The sequence below is a fragment of the Poeciliopsis prolifica genome, unplaced genomic scaffold (assembly GCF_027474105.1).
Source record: "Poeciliopsis prolifica strain line A6 unplaced genomic scaffold, Auburn_PproV2 SCAFFOLD012, whole genome shotgun sequence".
Taxonomy (NCBI): domain Eukaryota; kingdom Metazoa; phylum Chordata; class Actinopteri; order Cyprinodontiformes; family Poeciliidae; genus Poeciliopsis; species Poeciliopsis prolifica.
The window spans coordinates 4,370,068-4,388,488 of NW_026562387.1; the positions used below are offsets into that span (position 1 = coordinate 4,370,068).

At 41.6% G+C, this 18,421-nt stretch overlaps 1 protein-coding gene across 1 annotated transcript in view; it reads right to left on the reverse strand.

Moving 5' to 3' along the window:
* Positions 1-18,421, reverse strand: part of prkdc (protein kinase, DNA-activated, catalytic subunit) — a 34,823-nt gene that overhangs the window by 11,074 nt on the left and 5,328 nt on the right. The window contains exons 14-61 of the mRNA XM_055037580.1: positions 18,267-18,316; positions 18,045-18,152; positions 17,793-17,942; positions 17,579-17,688; positions 17,040-17,199; positions 16,876-16,962; positions 16,665-16,784; positions 15,835-15,994; positions 15,627-15,736; positions 15,069-15,156; positions 13,783-13,946; positions 13,546-13,698; positions 13,351-13,458; positions 13,046-13,272; positions 12,807-12,901; positions 11,671-11,773; positions 11,460-11,593; positions 11,139-11,369; positions 10,840-11,066; positions 10,549-10,757; positions 9,856-9,988; positions 9,344-9,502; positions 8,989-9,192; positions 8,614-8,802; positions 8,420-8,524; positions 8,160-8,327; positions 7,308-7,435; positions 6,917-7,124; positions 6,652-6,830; positions 6,388-6,556; positions 6,038-6,103; positions 5,898-5,961; positions 5,618-5,766; positions 5,313-5,453; positions 5,087-5,206; positions 4,517-4,660; positions 3,788-3,939; positions 3,325-3,456; positions 3,093-3,204; positions 2,867-2,991; positions 2,623-2,772; positions 2,309-2,482; positions 1,757-1,855; positions 1,457-1,667; positions 1,196-1,370; positions 910-1,113; positions 300-415; positions 79-210 (exon numbers count right to left, since the gene is read on the reverse strand). Coding sequence (XP_054893555.1) covers positions 79-210; positions 300-415; positions 910-1,113; positions 1,196-1,370; positions 1,457-1,667; positions 1,757-1,855; positions 2,309-2,482; positions 2,623-2,772; positions 2,867-2,991; positions 3,093-3,204; positions 3,325-3,456; positions 3,788-3,939; positions 4,517-4,660; positions 5,087-5,206; positions 5,313-5,453; positions 5,618-5,766; positions 5,898-5,961; positions 6,038-6,103; positions 6,388-6,556; positions 6,652-6,830; positions 6,917-7,124; positions 7,308-7,435; positions 8,160-8,327; positions 8,420-8,524; positions 8,614-8,802; positions 8,989-9,192; positions 9,344-9,502; positions 9,856-9,988; positions 10,549-10,757; positions 10,840-11,066; positions 11,139-11,369; positions 11,460-11,593; positions 11,671-11,773; positions 12,807-12,901; positions 13,046-13,272; positions 13,351-13,458; positions 13,546-13,698; positions 13,783-13,946; positions 15,069-15,156; positions 15,627-15,736; positions 15,835-15,994; positions 16,665-16,784; positions 16,876-16,962; positions 17,040-17,199; positions 17,579-17,688; positions 17,793-17,942; positions 18,045-18,152; positions 18,267-18,316 — 6,902 coding nt within the window. The remainder of the gene's footprint in view (positions 1-78; positions 211-299; positions 416-909; positions 1,114-1,195; positions 1,371-1,456; positions 1,668-1,756; positions 1,856-2,308; positions 2,483-2,622; positions 2,773-2,866; positions 2,992-3,092; positions 3,205-3,324; positions 3,457-3,787; positions 3,940-4,516; positions 4,661-5,086; positions 5,207-5,312; positions 5,454-5,617; positions 5,767-5,897; positions 5,962-6,037; positions 6,104-6,387; positions 6,557-6,651; positions 6,831-6,916; positions 7,125-7,307; positions 7,436-8,159; positions 8,328-8,419; positions 8,525-8,613; positions 8,803-8,988; positions 9,193-9,343; positions 9,503-9,855; positions 9,989-10,548; positions 10,758-10,839; positions 11,067-11,138; positions 11,370-11,459; positions 11,594-11,670; positions 11,774-12,806; positions 12,902-13,045; positions 13,273-13,350; positions 13,459-13,545; positions 13,699-13,782; positions 13,947-15,068; positions 15,157-15,626; positions 15,737-15,834; positions 15,995-16,664; positions 16,785-16,875; positions 16,963-17,039; positions 17,200-17,578; positions 17,689-17,792; positions 17,943-18,044; positions 18,153-18,266; positions 18,317-18,421) is intronic.

The window sequence follows — 18,421 nt, forward strand, 5'->3', positions numbered from 1 at the left end:
TGAGGGACGAGCAAAAATATTCATTGTCAGAAACAAGATAATATTTGACCAGATTTTTCACTGCAGAAACAGCCTTGCCTGAGCTAAAGCTTGAAGGGGAGCGATGAGGCTGCTGTACGGGATCTGGATATCTGGGAAGTCACCCACTCGGTAGTTCCTATACAGAGTCACCTGAGCTTCCTTCCGCAGCCTTTGGTCAGCTTTTTCTTCCTGCGGGAGAAATCCAGCCAGCATTAATGCAAATAACAAACGCAGACATAAACTGGTTTGACCGTCAGGAGCTTGGATCTCGGTCTGACCTTCTTCTGTCTCTGTTGTTGGATCTCTTTCTGGGCAAAACCCAAGCTAACTTTCTCCTGGTCCTTCAGGAATCTGCGCCTCAACCTCAGAATGTTGCTCCGTTGCTCGTTTTCAGCTGGCGGACAACAAGGGGTAAAAACAGGTTTAGTTTAGAATAATAATGATAATAATGGTAGACTTTATTTGTATCTTCAGATTCAAAAGAATACAAAAGTCTACAACCAACTACAATTGATAAAAATTGCTTGTTTTTTTTGCTGTTTTATTTGTAGCCCTTTGATATCTCAAGATATAAAGGAATTATAAATAAAATATATTATTATTATTATTATAAAACAAAACTTTTTCAGCTTAAAAAAATTTGTTTTCCATCCATCCATCCAAACAAGCACAAGTTTTGCGTTTGCATTTTAAAAAATTATCTAAAAATATAAATAAATGCAAATTCTGAAAATATCTGAAAAGGTTTTTTTTTTTTTTTAACGAGAACAAATTTTAACAGTGTTTAACAAGTTTTATATTTGATTATTACTCCTACGTTTTAACCGTTTTGACCTTGTGTTTGTTCTACGTGGGTAAAGATTTCGATCCGGTTCCTTTAAAGCCAACCTCTGGTGCGACTGTCCACCTCGTCCGTGGATGCCGTCAGCCGCCTCAGGCCGAAGCCTTCTCCCACCGGTCGTCTCGCCGCTGACCGACGCTCTGATTTCTTATCAAACACAAGCAGTGAAGACAGAGACTCTGCGCTAGCCGAATAGTCTGCCAGTGTGTCCACGCTGCTCCCAGTTAGCCAGTTGTAGGCCGTACGGCGACCTAGGAGGGACAAAAAATGTATGAATGTTGAGTTTAATATTACTTCTTGTTGTTTGCCAAACATACAGGTTGCCAGCAGTACCTGGTGCCTGGGTTTGGCTAAACTCTAAAGAAGTCTGCGTTGCTCTGAGTTTCCCTTTCATGGATCCGGACTGGGAGGCCCCTGTGCTCTCCTGGCCCTGAGAGCTTTGGGTTTCAACAAACATGGGTGTCATCACTGTGCTCCTGAAGCGCCAATTTGAATCAATAACGTAGTCCTGCAGAAAATATATGAATAAAAACATAATTAGGAGCTCTATTTGGATATTCTGAATGAAAAGAAGTAGGGGAATTGTGCGAGGACCTGGAAGGTGCACTCTGACAGAGGATACTCAAACATGTTCCGCGTGAAGTCGGGGCTCTGGCTGGTCATCTCCAGCAGCAGGTTGGTGGCCAGGCTCAGAAAGCAGCGTTCTATCTGGCAGGAGTACAGCGAACGCAGCACTGTCAGCATCCGCTCCAGGGTGGCAGAGGGGAGGCGCTTCTCCTGACTCCAGAAGTTACGAACGTAAAGCCTGGGAACAAGGGAGATCGTCGAGTCATCCGACAAATGGAGTAGTAACAGTGTCTCATTTGGCCGAAGTTTGAACTGGTGGCTGCTCACTGAAGGCCTTGATTTTCCTCTGAGAGTCCTTGAAGTAAAGTTTCTTTAGCTGCATCCAAAATCTCCAGCGATGTTTTATCTTTCATGCTTTCGTCGTCACTACGGGCAAAAATCAACACAAACAATCAAAGAGACTCGAAAGTTTAAATTTGAAAAGTTTTCAAGACTTTTTACACATTTGAACCAGAGCTGCCACTAAGCTGCCGGTGCAGCTCTGGATAAACTTTGACAGGGTTCTCACAGGTTTCAGTAAGTCAAAACTAAGACACTTTAAAGACTTTTTTTTAAGCCCATTGTGAATGAAATGGCACATTTTTAAGACCAAGTGACATTCAAATTGGAATTTTAACAAAGAAACCTTTTATTCTTATCAATATCAAGATTCAACTTTGTTAATTGAGTTTATTAATGTGAAAAATATGAAGTTACCTCAGTGTTAAAATAATCAACAGTAATCTTTTTAACCCAAATGAACTTCCTGACACGACACTATTGCATCATCATGAACCTTGCTTTGATCCACCTCGACACATTGCACACTAGAAGACTGACCCATAGTTGTCCTGGATCCACATGAGGATCTCGTACATCCTCTCCTTGCAGATGGGTGAGGGGTGAGAGACGAACGTCGTCACCGCTCCCAGGAGCTCCAGCAGTTCCACTGGAGTCAGCAGGGCGATTATCTTGTGTATGATGTCCAGACACACCCTCTGTCTCGCTTCGTCCCTGAAAGAGGCAAAAATAAATTCAGCAGCTGCGAGCTCGACAAACTAAATGACAAATCCCACAATCTAGGTTACACTTTCAGGAAGAGGAAAAAAAAAAAAACACCTTTCTGCGACATCTTCCAGATGTTTGGGACCCACCTGTGGCTCATCATCTGGATGAAACCTGAGCTCTTCAGCTGCAGAAAGATGTCCGGGATCACATCGGCTCGGCTGAGCACGCACTCCAGACAGAGAGTCTTTAAGATGCCGTGCAGCTTCGGCAGCAGGTAAAACACATGATTGACGAACCTGGAAGTAAAAAACAATGTATATATATGCTTGTAGTCATCTTGATGTGAAAATAAATAAAAAAAAGATCACAGCTGTTCATTCATTCACCCACCGATCCATAAAGGGAGGGAAGTGTTTAGTCACTTTATTCAAGCAGATGATGAACTTGTCATCCAGGTCTTTTTTCTTCAGATCTGTTATCTTGGTTGCAGCAAGATTGAAAAGTTTTTGCTGTTGCTGTTATGTGAGCAGATGGATAATAAAAAAATAAACATCAGTCGAAATATTCTAATGTCTAAAGGAACACATAATTAGAGAAAAGGAGATAAAGTCATTACATCTCCTGTCTCTGTCATGCTCTTCAGGACGAGGCCAATAATCTCCGCCGCAGCCGAGTAGACATCTTTATATCTGGTAAAGGACAGGTTGCTGCTAAGCGACTGGATGTACCTGAACACACAAAACACAAAGAAGAAAAGAGAGACCTAATAGGTCAACAAGCGCCACATGGTGTGAATCTAACACCACACGCAACGCAACTTCAATGTGAACAAATGTCGGGTATCCTACCTCTCATATTCAATTCCGCACGACGGATCGTAGGCGGGCAGGTTGTTAGCCAGGATGATTCCCAGCAGCTGCAGTCCAACAGAGTTGTCTTTGCTGTTTGGGTCGGTGCCGCAAAAGCGATCATATATTAGGCTAGGGAGGGGAAGAAAAAAGAAATTTTTTAAAATTAATGAAGATTAATAAGAAATTCTATCATTTTACAAAGATTTTATGCGGATTCCCATAATTTTCTTACATTTCGTTGTTGAATATCTAAATTTCTGCTTGAATTTGAGGGGTTAACTTACCCCTCAAATTTAAGGCCAAGCTTTTTTTAAAGTTATATTGATAGCCTTTTCACTAAAGTCAACACGGTACCTTGATTGTGATATAAATTGTGCCTGGAAAATACGTAATACTGCCCCTCTATTAAAAATTATGACTAATGCAGCTTGTGACATGCAAAGCGTGCTCAGTGTGTCACCTGTAAGGCACGTGCAGGCAGTTTCTCCAGCACTCTACCAAAGTGCGGATGATTTCCAGGTTGTGGCGGAAAACGGCCCTTTTCGGGTGAAAGCTGTGCTTCATCAGAAACTCCAGCAGCCGATTGGCGAGGACTTCATCTCTGGGGTTTCCCTGGAATGGACGTCGTTATTGAGGTGATTGCCAAACTGACTGAAAGACTGACTGCTATTACTAAATTTATTATTTATCTTTTCCCCACCATTTCATGCCTTGGAAATGATTAAATATTAATAGCCAGCAGCAATTAGTAAAAACCTAGTAGAACTGCGTCGTCTCTGTAGTTTTCTACATCTCTGCTCTCCTCAGCGCATTATTGCGTTGCAAGGCATTTCAATGCTCCCTTATGCATTGCTATGGCAGGCCCCAATAAAAATCTAATATATGTAAAATTTTCTAACCTAGCTATACATTTATTCTGACTAAGAGGAGGCAAGGAAAGGCTGTCCTGTCTTTATTCTGAGCAAGAAAAGACATTTAAATGAATAAAACAAGGTATTTTATGCTGCTTATCTGTAATTACATCACCTTTATCTAACATTTCTTGTTAATGAAACACAATATAAAATATTTTGACCCGTGTGTCAGCTTCACAATCAAACCGCTTTGAAGTGTTTCAATGACCTCATTCCACATATAAATGTTAAAATCCTCAACTTCTGATCTTTTGAACCTTAAGTGTTTCTCTAACCTTCGGCGTGACCAAGCTGGTCCAGGACAGAACTGTGACCACGATATCCACCACCATGAAATGGATCCCCACTCCTCCGTTGCTTCCAGACACGACCAGCTGCAGCAGCGGCCCGAGCCAGTGCTTGGCATACGGCCGGAAGACCTGCAAGATAACCAGTAATCGTTGGGTTGATACGGTAAAATGCTAAGCGTTTACGCCACCTGAATTTTTTCCCTCACACGTTGCCGTGTTGCAACTACAAGCGTTTTACAGCAATCTGTGAGGATTTACAGTGATAGGTTGTTACAAAGTTGTGGGCGTCCGTAATGCGAAAGGATAATTATGCACAATTTCAAGTAGTTTTCAAAAAATTAAAAGCTGAAATAATCGGCGTGCATTTTTATTCAGTATATATATATAGTATATATATATATATATATATAGTATATATACAGTATATATATATATATATATATATATATATATATATATATATATATATATATATATATATATATATATATATATATATATACAATAAAGTTTGAGGTTGAAATGTAATAAAATGGAATACTTTGTGTCATTCACCTCCTCTGTGTTGATGACCAGCTTTGAGATGAAGAGTCGGATGTTCAGAGGCGTCGCTGGGTTTGCCAGTTTCCCGTGCAGAAACTTCATCCATGGCGGAAGCTCGTCAGGCGTCGTTCCCTGTTTCAAACGGAGCGGACGCAATAAACACAAAGTTCTGTGCCTGCTTTTACAGCAATCTTGCGTTATTACAGGCAATTCGTGTGATATTTTGATGCGAGCCGACCTGCTCGATCTTAGGCGTTATGTTGCTCCTCTGCATGTGTTGTATCAAAGCCGTCATGGTGGCCATGCATTCATGCTGGTTTAGCTCATCCATTTCCAGATCCACCATCCCATCCGGGGCAGGACTTCTGTCCTCAGTTTCCTGCACAAAACACAGGAAACACATTATTCAAACTGTCTAAAAAGTTTTCTATTTCACAAAATTTGGCAGATTGCATCAACTTTGCAAAGAGTTTCATTTTTTTAGTGCGTTCCTGGGACATGTTTAGCAGAAACTGAGGTATAAAAATAAATAAATGGCCAAACCTTTTTCACCGCGGTGCGTTTGTGTCCCTGTGGATTCTGGGAGCTGAAGGAGAAGCTTTGGACGCCCGTGGAGAAATCAAACTGACTCATCTCCTCACTCAGGCTGCTGTCGGCCATGTAGGACTGGGAGGAAAGATATACTGGCGCTTCTGTGAAACCCATACAGCAACAGCATACAGCAAGAATTGGTTAATGTTCTTGAGGAGCATGAGGGGAATTGAAATAAAACCGTAGCCAGAAATGACAAAAGTTCAGAAACACTGAAGAGCTCGAGTCCCACCTCCTGTCTCATCACTGACTTCTTTTCGAATCATGAAATATTTCTTCTTCCTCTCAAGTGGGACCTAGAGCAGGACGAAAATTATATTACATAAACTGAAACTGAGCGCATTAGGTCCAATCATCTCCAAAATGGCAAACCTCGATTTCAATGGGAAAGTTGTAGGTGCGCTGGACATCGATGATGTTTTCAAGAATAAACTGATTCTGGAGAGTAAAAAAATATATATTTAGTTTACTTTGTAATCACAATATTGCTCATTTATCCCAAAAAAAAAAAAAAAAAACAAGAAAAGAAAAAAGCTGGGTCACATTTTAAAAAATTTATAAAAAATGGAAGTGCAAATAACTTTAACCATAAACACAATTTAAATAGATATTAAAACCTATAAATGTGGATGCAATGACATGAAATTTGGGCCAATATTGATATTGATTCACTATCCTTTTGACACCCTGAAATAAAACACCACGCAGTTACACTGGAGCACCTTCTCTGGTTTCTCGCTGAAGAGGAAGCCCTGGTAGAACTTGGGCTCGCTGAAGCTGCAGCTGATGACGGCCATGGCACAGTTGTATGCGGCGCAGTGGTAGCCTCTCCTCAGCTCCAGCAGCTGCGTCTCTCCGGCCATGTTCTCCGTGAAGGCTTCAAAACACGACCTGCGGTTTGCACGAGTCGAACATATTTAAGGATTCTTTCATTCATGGAAAAGAAAAGAAAAAAAAACAATGCTGAAAGAACTTTTTAGCTGTACTTGATCAAGGTTTTAGACAACTCGTTCCCCTCTGTCTTTTCCAAGCGGCAGTAGGCCTGGTTGATGCGCGACTCCTTCGAGTAGACTTCGTCTTTGGGAAGGCGGGAATACAGGAGCTCCATCATCTTGTAGCAGCCATTCTTCCTCAGCAGCTGGATCTCGAAAGCGGCTTCACTAGACTTGAATAAGCAAGCGCGTACATTTAGACATACCATAAAAATTCTGGTAATCTTAATCTGGGAAAGCGAATTTTTAATAGGCGGACCTTTGTGAAACGGCTTTGCAGGAAGGCGATTATGTCAAAGACGTTCGCCACAAAGAAGTCGCTCAGGGCCTTGGTGCCGCAGTGGGAGGCCAGAGGCAGGAGGACACGCTCCGTCAGGCCCTGCAGCATGGAGCTTACCGGAACGTCGCCCTGCTGGATCACCTCATACACAGCACTGAGCAGCTGCAGCTGCCGCTCACCGCTCGCCCTGGCAACGCACGGACAAAGGCTGGGCTCAGGAGCGGTTCGGATGTTTTTGTTTTAACCTTCCACACAATAGTCTAACTTTCAAAGTTTGACTATTGTGTTTTTCGCCTCATAAAACACAACAGGTTACTGTGGATGGTGTTCTAGAGTTTCTCCCCCCCCCACATTACCAACTCTTACTTACCTCTTTGCGATCCTTTGGAAACATGTCTGAAACTGCTCCTCCATGATGTGCTTCCCGTCCCGACACAGAACTCCTGCCATCAGTCGGAGCAGGAGAGGACTCTGGGAAAGCTCCAGGGCATCCAGCAACTAAAATATGAACGTTTACCTTTGTTATTTCCCCCCTTCTCTTGCGTTCAGCGCACTGAAAGCACACTGGCTTTTATAATTACAGTCGTACTTTGTAAAGTAAAAAAAAAAGGTTTGTTCAGTGATATTTTGGCATAAAACAACTAAACAAGCTGCTTAGTCATCACTTTGTGGTTTACTTTATGCAATGCTGGGGAAATTTACGCACAGAAAGTGATGTCCCTATTTTGCCATCTTCACTGAAAGACAAATGTTGATTGGAGGTAAATGAAGGCGAACATCAAGTCTAGAACATTTAAGCCTCTTTACACTCACTCTCAAATTTCAAATCAGATTTTACTTTCCTTGTTTACAACATTTTAAGTTTACTAAAATTAAATCTAACACGACTAATGCCAGAATATGTATTTTTTAACTTCCTTCAAACTTCCACATATATCTTTACCTTTTTTGTTCTAGAATTGTCTTCAGCAGAGTGATAAATAGACAAAAGTGTAAGCCTCATGCCAGAACAGTAGAGAAGTAGCAACCCTGTTATTTATTTATTTTTTATCTGGTTTATATATGATTATCTTTGGATGAGAGAGAAATATTTTAAGGGAAAAGCACGAAAATATAAGAAACGATGCATCAAATCGTACATGGTCAAAAATAAGTTTCAAAAACGACATCTTGGACATTTTTTTTAAAGCTTCTGTAGTTTTTCTCCAAACTGTAACATCACCTTCCGGATACAGTCCATGTAGTTGTTGCGGTGCAGCGAGCCCTTGGCGAACTCGTCGGACTGCATGGGGAAGTGGGAGGCGACCACGGCGTCCAGAGCTCTCTGCAGCCCAGCTAGCGGCTCGCCTTTCAGTGTTGTGAAAAACGGCAACACCAACAGGGCCTGACTCTGAAGAGGCGAGAAGATTTCAACAGTCAAACTCCGTGTCCGTGGGTTTAATAACCTCGCCGGGCGAAAAAGAAAAGGTGAACGTGTGTTACCTTGAGATTCAGAGGCAGATTCATGTCGACCAGCAAAAGAGTGAAAGTGGAAAACACCTGCTGGAACACTTTGTGGTCTACATCCGAGCAAACGGAGGAGTCGATCTAAATCAGAGAAGAAGAAGATTGTCGTTACGCCAAAGTCGAACAAGTTGGGCCTCTTCACACTGGACTACTTGGTGTTCTTCTTTCACCTGCAGGAGCTTGGAGAGCAAGAGGAGAATAGCTGTTTTACTCTCTGAAGTGGACGAGGGTCCGTCCCACCAGGACTGCAGACTCATCCACCGCTTCAGAACTTCTTCCACCAGCTTCTGGCCCTGGGTTTTTCTAATAGAGCGCTCTCTGAAGCTGTGGTCCAGCATGCCATTCAGCAACACACTGACCTGAAGGACACAGAGAGCCCATCACTCTAAACAACAACAGCGACAGCAGCAGCTGATGTACGGAAACCAACTAACAAGAACAAATCTTTTCCTGCACTCTTATGTCCCAGAGTACTTTCTGTCTAACCGCAGATTTTGCAGGAACCTCGAGCTCGAAGCCAGGCCCCTGAATCAAACATGAACTACCATGCTGGGATTCTCCGAGGAGGCCTTCATGAGGCATGGCACGGTGGTTTCCAGATTTTTCAGCAGCTCTGTGTTGATGGTGGCCTGGAAGAGGCTGTAGAAGTACTCGCCATGGGAGAAGCTGAGGAAGTTGTGGCTGTGACCGCCTGATATCGGCACCGACAGCATGATGGTGTTCAACAGCAACTCCACCAGCTGCTCACTCTGCAGAAAACCACAAACGCTCAAGTCATTCTCATGTCTTTTGAACAGAGAGGTAGTGTTTAATTCCTTAGTAGTCTTGTGGTAAAACTGACTGCCATTGCTGTAACCCAACATTGCCCTACTTTTTGAGTATTTGCTTAGAGCCTCCAACCTGTTGGCTTATAGAAAAGGCGAGCTGCAGCAGTCCGTCCGCTAGTCTCCTAGTGTTTACGTCCAAGGATGGAAGCGCCTTCCTGTCTCCTCCCGGCGCTATGCCTTTATATACCGTCATCAGGAGTTTGTGGCCAAGAGAGCTGCCGTACGCCGAATCCTTCAAGAGAAACATGGAGGATCTAAGGTCATTTCTAGGCCTGTTGCAATAACAAATTTTGCTGGATGATAAATTGATTTGACTGATTATTCACATTTTCTGTTTTTGAAGATCTAATTTCTTTGAAAATTAATACAGCTCCTTTTTTTCCAACTTTAAATTCACTTCAACTCATGGAAGGAATGGTTGAAATAAAAGCCAGTGTTTTATGTTTTTTTTTTTTTTTTTACACATTTTAGAAATTAATGGCAAAAAAACAGCAAAATTTTTTAAAATTGAAAATTACATTTGGTTTAAAATTTTTTTTGAAAATATATCTTTTGTATCTTCAGTGGAGAACAGCCAGTTCTTACCTGGCTGTGTAGAATGGAGCTGAGGAGGCCAGCTTTGTGGATCTGCTTACAGGAAGAAAGGACCATTTCCATTTGCTCATGGTGGCTGAGAGACCCAGAGTGGTACAGGTCAACTTCACACAGCTTCTCCACACTGTGGCGACAACAGGAGGAGAAAAAAAACTTTCATTGATTAAAAGGAATCCAACATGTCCCAATTAGGAGTGCACCGACTGCAGTTTTCTGGCCGACATTTATTTAAAACACCAGACTTCATATTCTGATTTTGCCCAATACCAATGTTTTTCTTTTGTCTGCGAAGTCACTAAATAATGCAACAAACTCACTAAGTTGGAAACAATGGGAGTGACTATTGGTAACCAAACTTAGTTTTTTAAGTATCAGCCAATTGCGTTCTCTCGAAATTTTTAAAATTGGGGTTATTATACAAATTTTTTATTTGTTCATTTGGGGTTTCTGCAGGTGTCACCAACTCAAATTTAAGACTTACTAGCGATCCAGACTTTGACCGATGCCAATTTTTCTTATCTGAAGAGTTGCTAAAAGTCCCTTGCAGAGGTAGATATGATTGGTGGATAAAATTTTGGGAGATTGCTTAGCTTTCAAAATTACAAAAATCTGGTCAGACTTATCGGTGCACCCCTACTTTTGATCTTCTCAACAATCATAGCATTTCATTGGCGTGGTGGAAACCTTTTACGGAAGATTTTTGTCCGCAAGCTGCTTTCGAGGCGGCCACCGTAAGGCGAAGCCATCAGAGCCTTGAGCAACGGCACGCACACCTCTGGCAGGTTCCTCATCACCTCCACGTCGGCCATGTTGAACCCCACGGTGGATGGCTCGCACACCACTGCTGCGGTCAATTCGAAAAACACTGTGCAGAACACTTCCTGTTCCAGCAGCTGCGAATAACATCACAAACGTCTCATTTAGAACTGTCAGAGGGAACTCGACAATCCAACCTGGTGACTTAGCAAGCGGCACCTTCCAAAACCCTTGGTCTCCTTTGATGAGAATCATAGAGGCAAACTCCAGTAGACGGACAGTGATGGTGCACTTGCTGTAGTTGTACTGGTCCACCTCTCGTGGGCTGAAGTGAGACGTCCTCTCACCGAGACTGAAACAGCTCTCTGCGGCCGCCAGGCCACGACTCGCAAGCTCCGTCAAGAAGAAGTGTGTGGCTTTCAGGAAGCTAGATTTGTCTTTCGAGCCTTTAGAGTATAAGGGAAATATTAACTATACTGATTAAGTATTTCTATGATAGTCACACGAACACAACCTACTGAGGATGTGCTGAGGCTTGATGATGTGCAAGCCGATGAAGGTGTTGTAGCAGTCGAGGACGGCGAGCAGTAGGTCCATCCACTGCAGGGTGGCTCGGACGCTGAAGGGGCTGGTCAGGTCCCTGAGCGTCGGTTGGGAGAGGAGGCCCCCACCCTCAAACCGGGAGATCAGGAAGTCGATGCCGTGATCCTTTAGCATTCCCTCCAACCACTGCGGCGGAGATTTCTTTCCTGATTCACACAACCCACTTAAAGTTAGGAGTTTTTTTTTCTTTTTGAAGAAATTTACTGCATGATCAGTTCCAAGGCTCCTGTTCTCACCTGGGAGGAGGGGAATAAACTCATAGAGGAGCTCCATGCATTTGTGACGACACTCTGTCTGCGGTCGGCCGCACTGCTCCAGCAGCCACACCACCAGATCTGACAGGCACAGCTTCTCGTCAGGCGGGAACCCCCTGAGAGAGAGGCACACGATGTAGTTTAACTCTACCACTCCACCTTTGTTGAAGTGGTGCGTACACAGATTGCCCACCTTGGGATGCGTCTCTTTGCATTGTGCTGATTGAGACTGGGGGCTTTGTGTTTCATTATTCTCTTGAGATGGTCGATGGCACTGCAGCACTGCTGCACAGTACCTGGAGACAAAGAGACATCACCTGTTATGGATTGTTGAGTTGTGAACTGAATATATGTCTATTGGACTCCCTTTATCTTGAACTATGTAATACTAAATAAGTCATCACTAAATAGGTCTCCGCCGTTAGCATAATTTGTTTTCATTTCGAGTTGTCAAGTTTTCATCAGACTGGGTAAAAATGTTAACACAGACATTACGGAAATATGGGGATTTGGAATAAAACGCAACATCACCTACATACTTATGTTCATTATAAGCTAATTGGAGGAATAATACCAGGGGGTTTTGATAGCTAAACCCAATACGTGCCTTGCTCAAAATGAAATGGTTTCAGATTTTTGATCCGTTATAAAACTACTAACATTTGAATCTTACCAAATAGGGAGTTCCATTTCACATGTCCAAAGGGTATGTCTGCACAAAGAGGACCGTATTCTTGCTTGACAGAACATTGAAAAATCCCAATGAGATAATCTTTAATTTGTAGTCTTTTACAAATTAAATTAGAACTTTGGCTTTTTTTAAGGCACAGCTGTTTCTAATTTATGTGCAGATACTTTGCATATGTCATCTTCTCTTTATAAACTATATCTATTTTCTTTTTATTTGGATTTTATTAAAATGTTTAAGTGATCTCAATTCACTATTCTTGAAAGATTGTTTCAGAGACCACATTTCCTCTTTGAACATGTTTCAGTACCGTCCCATGTGACAGACCTTTGCTAACCATAGATTAAATGTTTCTTTGATATTTTCATATATCTTGATAAAGACTTGATATTTTCAGCCATTGTCGAAAGGAAGTCATGTGAAATCTCAACTTTCTCAACTACATGCACAATAGTATTTACAAGGATGTTGGTCATTGTTAATGGGAAGGCGGATGGAGTTAAATTCAAGGAAATCTTTGAGGAAAACCCCTTTTGAGACTACAGAAGACTTGAAACTCTTTTTTTTAGGTTTGCCATCACAGAGTTTAAGGAGTGGTGCTATTTTTGGTACTGCATATATAAAAATGTACTGAAATATACCCATGGATCGCTCATCCGAGTGCGCCAGAGCCAGACTTTCAACAAAGATGACGAGAACTTCGAAGACAAACTGCTCCACCAAAGAGTTTTCTTCTCTGAAGGTAAAAAAATAAAATAAAATAAAAAACAATTTTACATCAGACATAAGATTAGTTTCTGTTTTTTTTTAGTTTTTTTTTTAGATACCTGGATCAAAAAAGCAACAAAACTGAAACCCTCAGCAGAACCCGGGGTCATACCTGAACTGTCTGTAGATGCTGTTGAAAGCCAGGCCTGCGCCCAGTCTCTTAAACCCGTTGGGGTGGAGAGCCAGGCTGTAAATGCGCTTAAACAGGGACTTCATGTTGGCGGGGCTCTTCTCCTGCTGCTTGGGCGTGGTCTGTTTGATCGACCACTTGACGAACTCTTCGATGCATCGCCCGCAGAAGTCTCTGAGGGTGCTGTCAGTTGGGTCAATCACGCCGTCCTAAACGTGAGCTTTGTTAGAATGCTGCACATAAAACCAGCTGGAGGAAACCTTCAAAGTCCCCAACGCATCACTCACCAAAATGGCCTCCAGAACGGCCACCGTGTCTTGACTCTCGAACTTCTTGTTGTTGGTGAACCAGTGAATCAGCTGCATGACCAGCGGTTCAAAGAGTTGCCTGGTTACCTGCAGAACAGATCAGAAACTCTAAATCAAAACGGTTAAATTCAACATATATCCCATCTACATTTGTTTTCCCATGAAAATATGTACCTGGTCTACGTCGCAGGCCAGACGGAGCAACACAGGAAACAGCTTTTTGTGCAACTTGTACATAGGAGGAAGTCTGTTCTCCCCTTCCACCATCTGCGCACTCTTCCCAACCATGTATACCACCAAGCTGTGGAGCAGCTCGCAGGCTGCCACCTGGAAAGACAAATGAGATGTTGGTGAAAATCTGCTTCTCTGAAAGCATTTGGAGCGTCGCCTATCTGGTGAGTGAGGCCGTACTTTGGTCTGTCTGTCACTTGTGGACAGAGCCAGTTCACTGACGCGCGGCAGAAAGGGATCCAGGTAGATCACGGGCTTCATGTCGGCGAACGGCACGGCGAAGCTGAGTCTTTTCTCCGAATCCCAGGCAACAAATTTCTTCATCGTTTCTTCCGATGAGACCACTGCAAGCCAAAACGAGGAAAATACTGCATCCTTCACATTTACTGGCACGTAGAACTGAATTAATCTTTAATCACAACAGCCCATTACGTAAAACTAAAGTGCTGTAAACAGAAAAACAAAAATATGTGCTGTCCTGAAAACAAAGAATTCAACACTTTTTTTTAAAACTTCAACCTTCTCCAGTCTGAAGTGTTGCTCCTTTTGCCGTATTCTTATGAACATTATTTCTCAATCGGTCAGGCTTTAAATAGGGAACCTGCAAAAGCTACAAACTGTGAAGACGTTTTTGGTGGGTGAACGTGGGAATTTATCAAATTGTTTATGATTTATCATAAAAAATTGAGAATTTTTATTTATTTTTTATTAGTCCTGTCACGATAAATTTTGCTGGACAATAAATGGTCCTGGTAATTATTGAGGTAAACGAGAATATTGTTATTTCGAGACCATTTTCAAGCAATGTTTTGATAATGGCATTATACAATTCGCAGCTTCAATGACCAGTAATGACCGGAAGATATTTTAAATATCCAAAATAAAAACACAACAAACAAAAACAAATAAAACGGAAATATAACCTACTTACAACTGAAACCATGAATAAAATGATGATGTCTCTGTAAACCAAATTTCCCTTCAAAAATATTAGTAATCAGAATTGAAATTATCGAGTTCAGTCACCATCCTGCAAAACAATTACCTAAAAATAATTGATATATAGATTTTTAAAATTATAATCTTCATAAAATATTGTGTTTAAAGTCCAAATTGCCCACTGCTAGGTGGAAGCATGAAAAGAAGAAGAAAAGTGAATGAGGATGGGGATATAACTAGCGGCATGATGTACAAATACATAGATACTTAAATGGATGAACAAAAAAGAATAAATTATAAATAGATGGGTGATCAGAGCTTCCCATGATTGGCACCAATAATTATTTTCAATGATCTTTGTTCATGTTTTTTCAGACTAAGATAAAAGATGGAGCTTTTCATCACCAAACATTAAAGCTAGGTTTGGCGTAAAACAAAGGATTCCTTAGCATCTCATAATAAAAGCATCCATTTCTTCACAGTTGAGCTGAAACCCTTAAATTTACATCTGGTGTTTGAATCTTTACCCGTCACAAGGTTCCTGTTCAGCTTTCCTCCCAGGTGGCCGAGTAGCTTCACCACCCTGAGCTTCAGCATGACGAGAGGAGCATCTTCCTGCGCAGAGAAAACAATTAAAAAACATTGGGTTATGAGTTTTAATTTATTTTGTTTCCATAAATTCTTATTAAATTTCGCTAAATAGAAGGGGTGTATTTCACCTGCTTCATCAAAATATAATGTACCGGTTTGTTTAGATGACGATACGACGTTAGCTGATATCACAATAGGATTTAAGTTTAATTTAATTAAATCTGTGGTTGATATGAGGAGATATACTGCCATGTAACATTGAAAGATTAATACCAGAATGCCAACAATAAAGTTTTAAAACATTTGAAAAAGACTTAAATAGATAAGCGATGCTTAGCCTGATGGGGGCACAAGTAAAGCCTGGTGGCCCACCAGGGTTATAATACATTGGGGGACACACTGGATAGACAACCATTTAATATAGACTGATGCGTTGTTACCTCTAATGAATAGTTCATGACTTTCTGTAGCAAAAGAAATAACCTGGGTCCTACCATGGAAAGCTGGTTGGATTTCTTGAGGAGCCTCGTCATCACTCTGCTGTATCCTTTGTCCCGTCTTGAAGACAACGAGGACATCACCTCCCAGTTGCTCTCATCTTTGTCTGAAGCAAAAAGAATCGGATTTAAATCTTCTCCTAATGAAGTGAAAACAAAAGCAAGCTGAGCCCTGATCCCCCTGGGTTCCCTCAGAGCTTCTTACCCCCAGAGGTGGTGGTCTTCAGGTATCCATCCAGGAGGGGCAGGATGTCAGCGTAGCACGGCTGCATGGTGTCCAGCGGGAGGTGGGAGGACCAGTCCTCCAGAGCGTCCAAGGCTGCGTTCGCCAGAGGAATGTGACTGAGACCCAACCTCAGAGCCGTCTGGAACAAACAGAACGTCTTTAACAATCTTTGTAGGATGACTTCTACAGCTAACTAAACATTTTGAGTGATTCATGATAACTTATCTATGATTACGGTACATAGCAGTTTTAACACTAAATGTTAAATTTTAAAAATGTAAGGCAAATGTAGAACTTCCAAACATTTTGGTTCCTGTGTTCTCACAAACTCTGGCTTATTCTTATTTACTTATATTCAAAATTTCATAGCATTGAATAATTACGAGAAATTATGGATATGCTTGTAATTCGAGGTTTGTGTTTTGAATTGTCCAAAAAAATGAGAAATGTGTCAAAATGAATTTAAAGGAATTGAAGAAAAACAAAAAATCTGAAATTTAAGACAAAAACAGAACAAATTTTGGAAAAAAAAGCAACTTTAAATTAGCTGAAATGAAACAAAATATGCAAATTAAACAATAATAATAATAATAAACAAAGCAAAAGCAAATAAAGTCCTATATGTTTAAAGCGAAAAAGTACACTTATAGATGTTTTGAGTTTAAACCGAAAACTCTGGGAGTGTGCCACGTTGGTTTTAAATTCTCAGGACAAATGAGGTTTAGCTGCATTTTCATTAATAGTTCTTCTAAACCCCAGATATGTCACTAAGCAGAAGATATTTCAGAACCTTCTCCCCCTGCTCCTACCTCCAGAGCGGGACAGTAGGCTTTCATGTCCAAAGCAACGATGTTGTGGTGCAGAGAGAGGACAAAGGTCAAGCAGGAAGCCAGCAGCTCATCCTTGTACTGCTTCATTCGGACACACACCTGGAAAGAAACACGTGTGTTATTAAATGTGTGTCAGGAAATTACCCCCAGACAAACAAACAAACAAACGTGATCCAAAATGAGAAAATACCTCTTTCCCAAACTTTGAGAAGAGAGCAAAGCAAGCACTTCTGACTGTGTCATCCTGAGTGGATGCAGAACTTCTCAGTCCCACACCCTGTTCAAAAGAAGATTTTATTATTGTAAATTAAGGTCTACATTCCTTTAACTTAAAAAAGTTAAAGGAAGAATGACCTTGTAGTACTTGATCTTCTTGGCGATTTTTATGGCGACCGACAGCAGCTTATAGAAGCCGCTGACGAGTGGATTTCGTATGGAGTGCAGGATCAGTTCGTGGCTCAGGGGATACATCCAGGACTGGAAGTACTCCACATGCGTGTTCAGCAGCAACTCACTGCAGAGGAGAAGAAAACTAAAGCCTTCACACATTGATTGCAAGGGTTTCTGCAGTCTTCTCTAACTCAAAATTTCAAGACCGTTACGAAATGTAAGACTTAAAACTGTAATATGTAGTAGTGCCAATTTATTGTCAAATGGCGACCATCTTACTTTAAAAAAAAATTTGTTTAAGACATCTCATGGCCTTAATTTCAGATTTGTGAATTCAAAATATTTGAAGGACTTGCGGTCATTATTGTATAAAAGTTGGATACCTACAATTGTTCTGTATTTAAACGCTTTAAAAAGTAATGTTTAGGTCATCAAAGCTACATGGAAAATAAAGCACACAGCTGGTGGGTTGACAAAAATTGGGTTTGATCTTGTTTCTGTACCTGCAGAAGTCGACCAGGTTAATAAAAGCAGTGAAGTCTTTGATCTTATTGGGCAACAGGTTTGCTGTAGGGTCCGAAGAGGGAAGGACGTGGGCTGCATCGTCGGGGGCCTGACCAACACAAAGACAGGTTCTAGAGATTACAGACAGAATCATCGGGGGCGAGGAGGAGTTTTGAGTATTATTAATGCAGATGCATAAAGAGCAGCCGTCACCTCCTCTCCTGTTGCTATTTTCTGCACGGATAAGTCCAACTTTTCCACAATGCGCAGAATTGACTTGACCAACTCGTCATAAAGAAGGCGGCTCACGGAGCCCAGAGCCGCGTTCTGACTCAGGAAAGCTCCGTCTAGAAAACCCGAATCCTGCATGAGGTGAAATGACGGCAAACACGATGACGGTGGCAAAGAAGGCCAAACCAACATATTTCACCTCTGGAAGATAATAAAATTAAAACAAAACTCCACCTTCAGCTGATCGCAGTCCAAAAGCCCCTTATAGAGCGGGAGGTAATTGGCACTGGCGGGAACTTTCCATTTTCCAGTCCGAACCTCCGCAGACTCAGAAGAACTGTCCTAAGATAAGAAATAGAAAAAACAAAGTCTCTTTTGTTTTTGCGGTAAGAAGAAAAGGAGCGAATGTCACATTCAGCAATTCTGTGTGAACCACATGTAAACAGCATGACTGACCTCAGATACCGTGATGGGTTTTGAACAGACGCGAATCAAACCCTGGTGCACTGAAAAAAAAAGAAGCAAGGCTGAACATTGACTTCTGTCCACAAACACAGACATGCAGAAACAATAACCTTAAAGTTTGAATTTATATTTACACACAATGATTG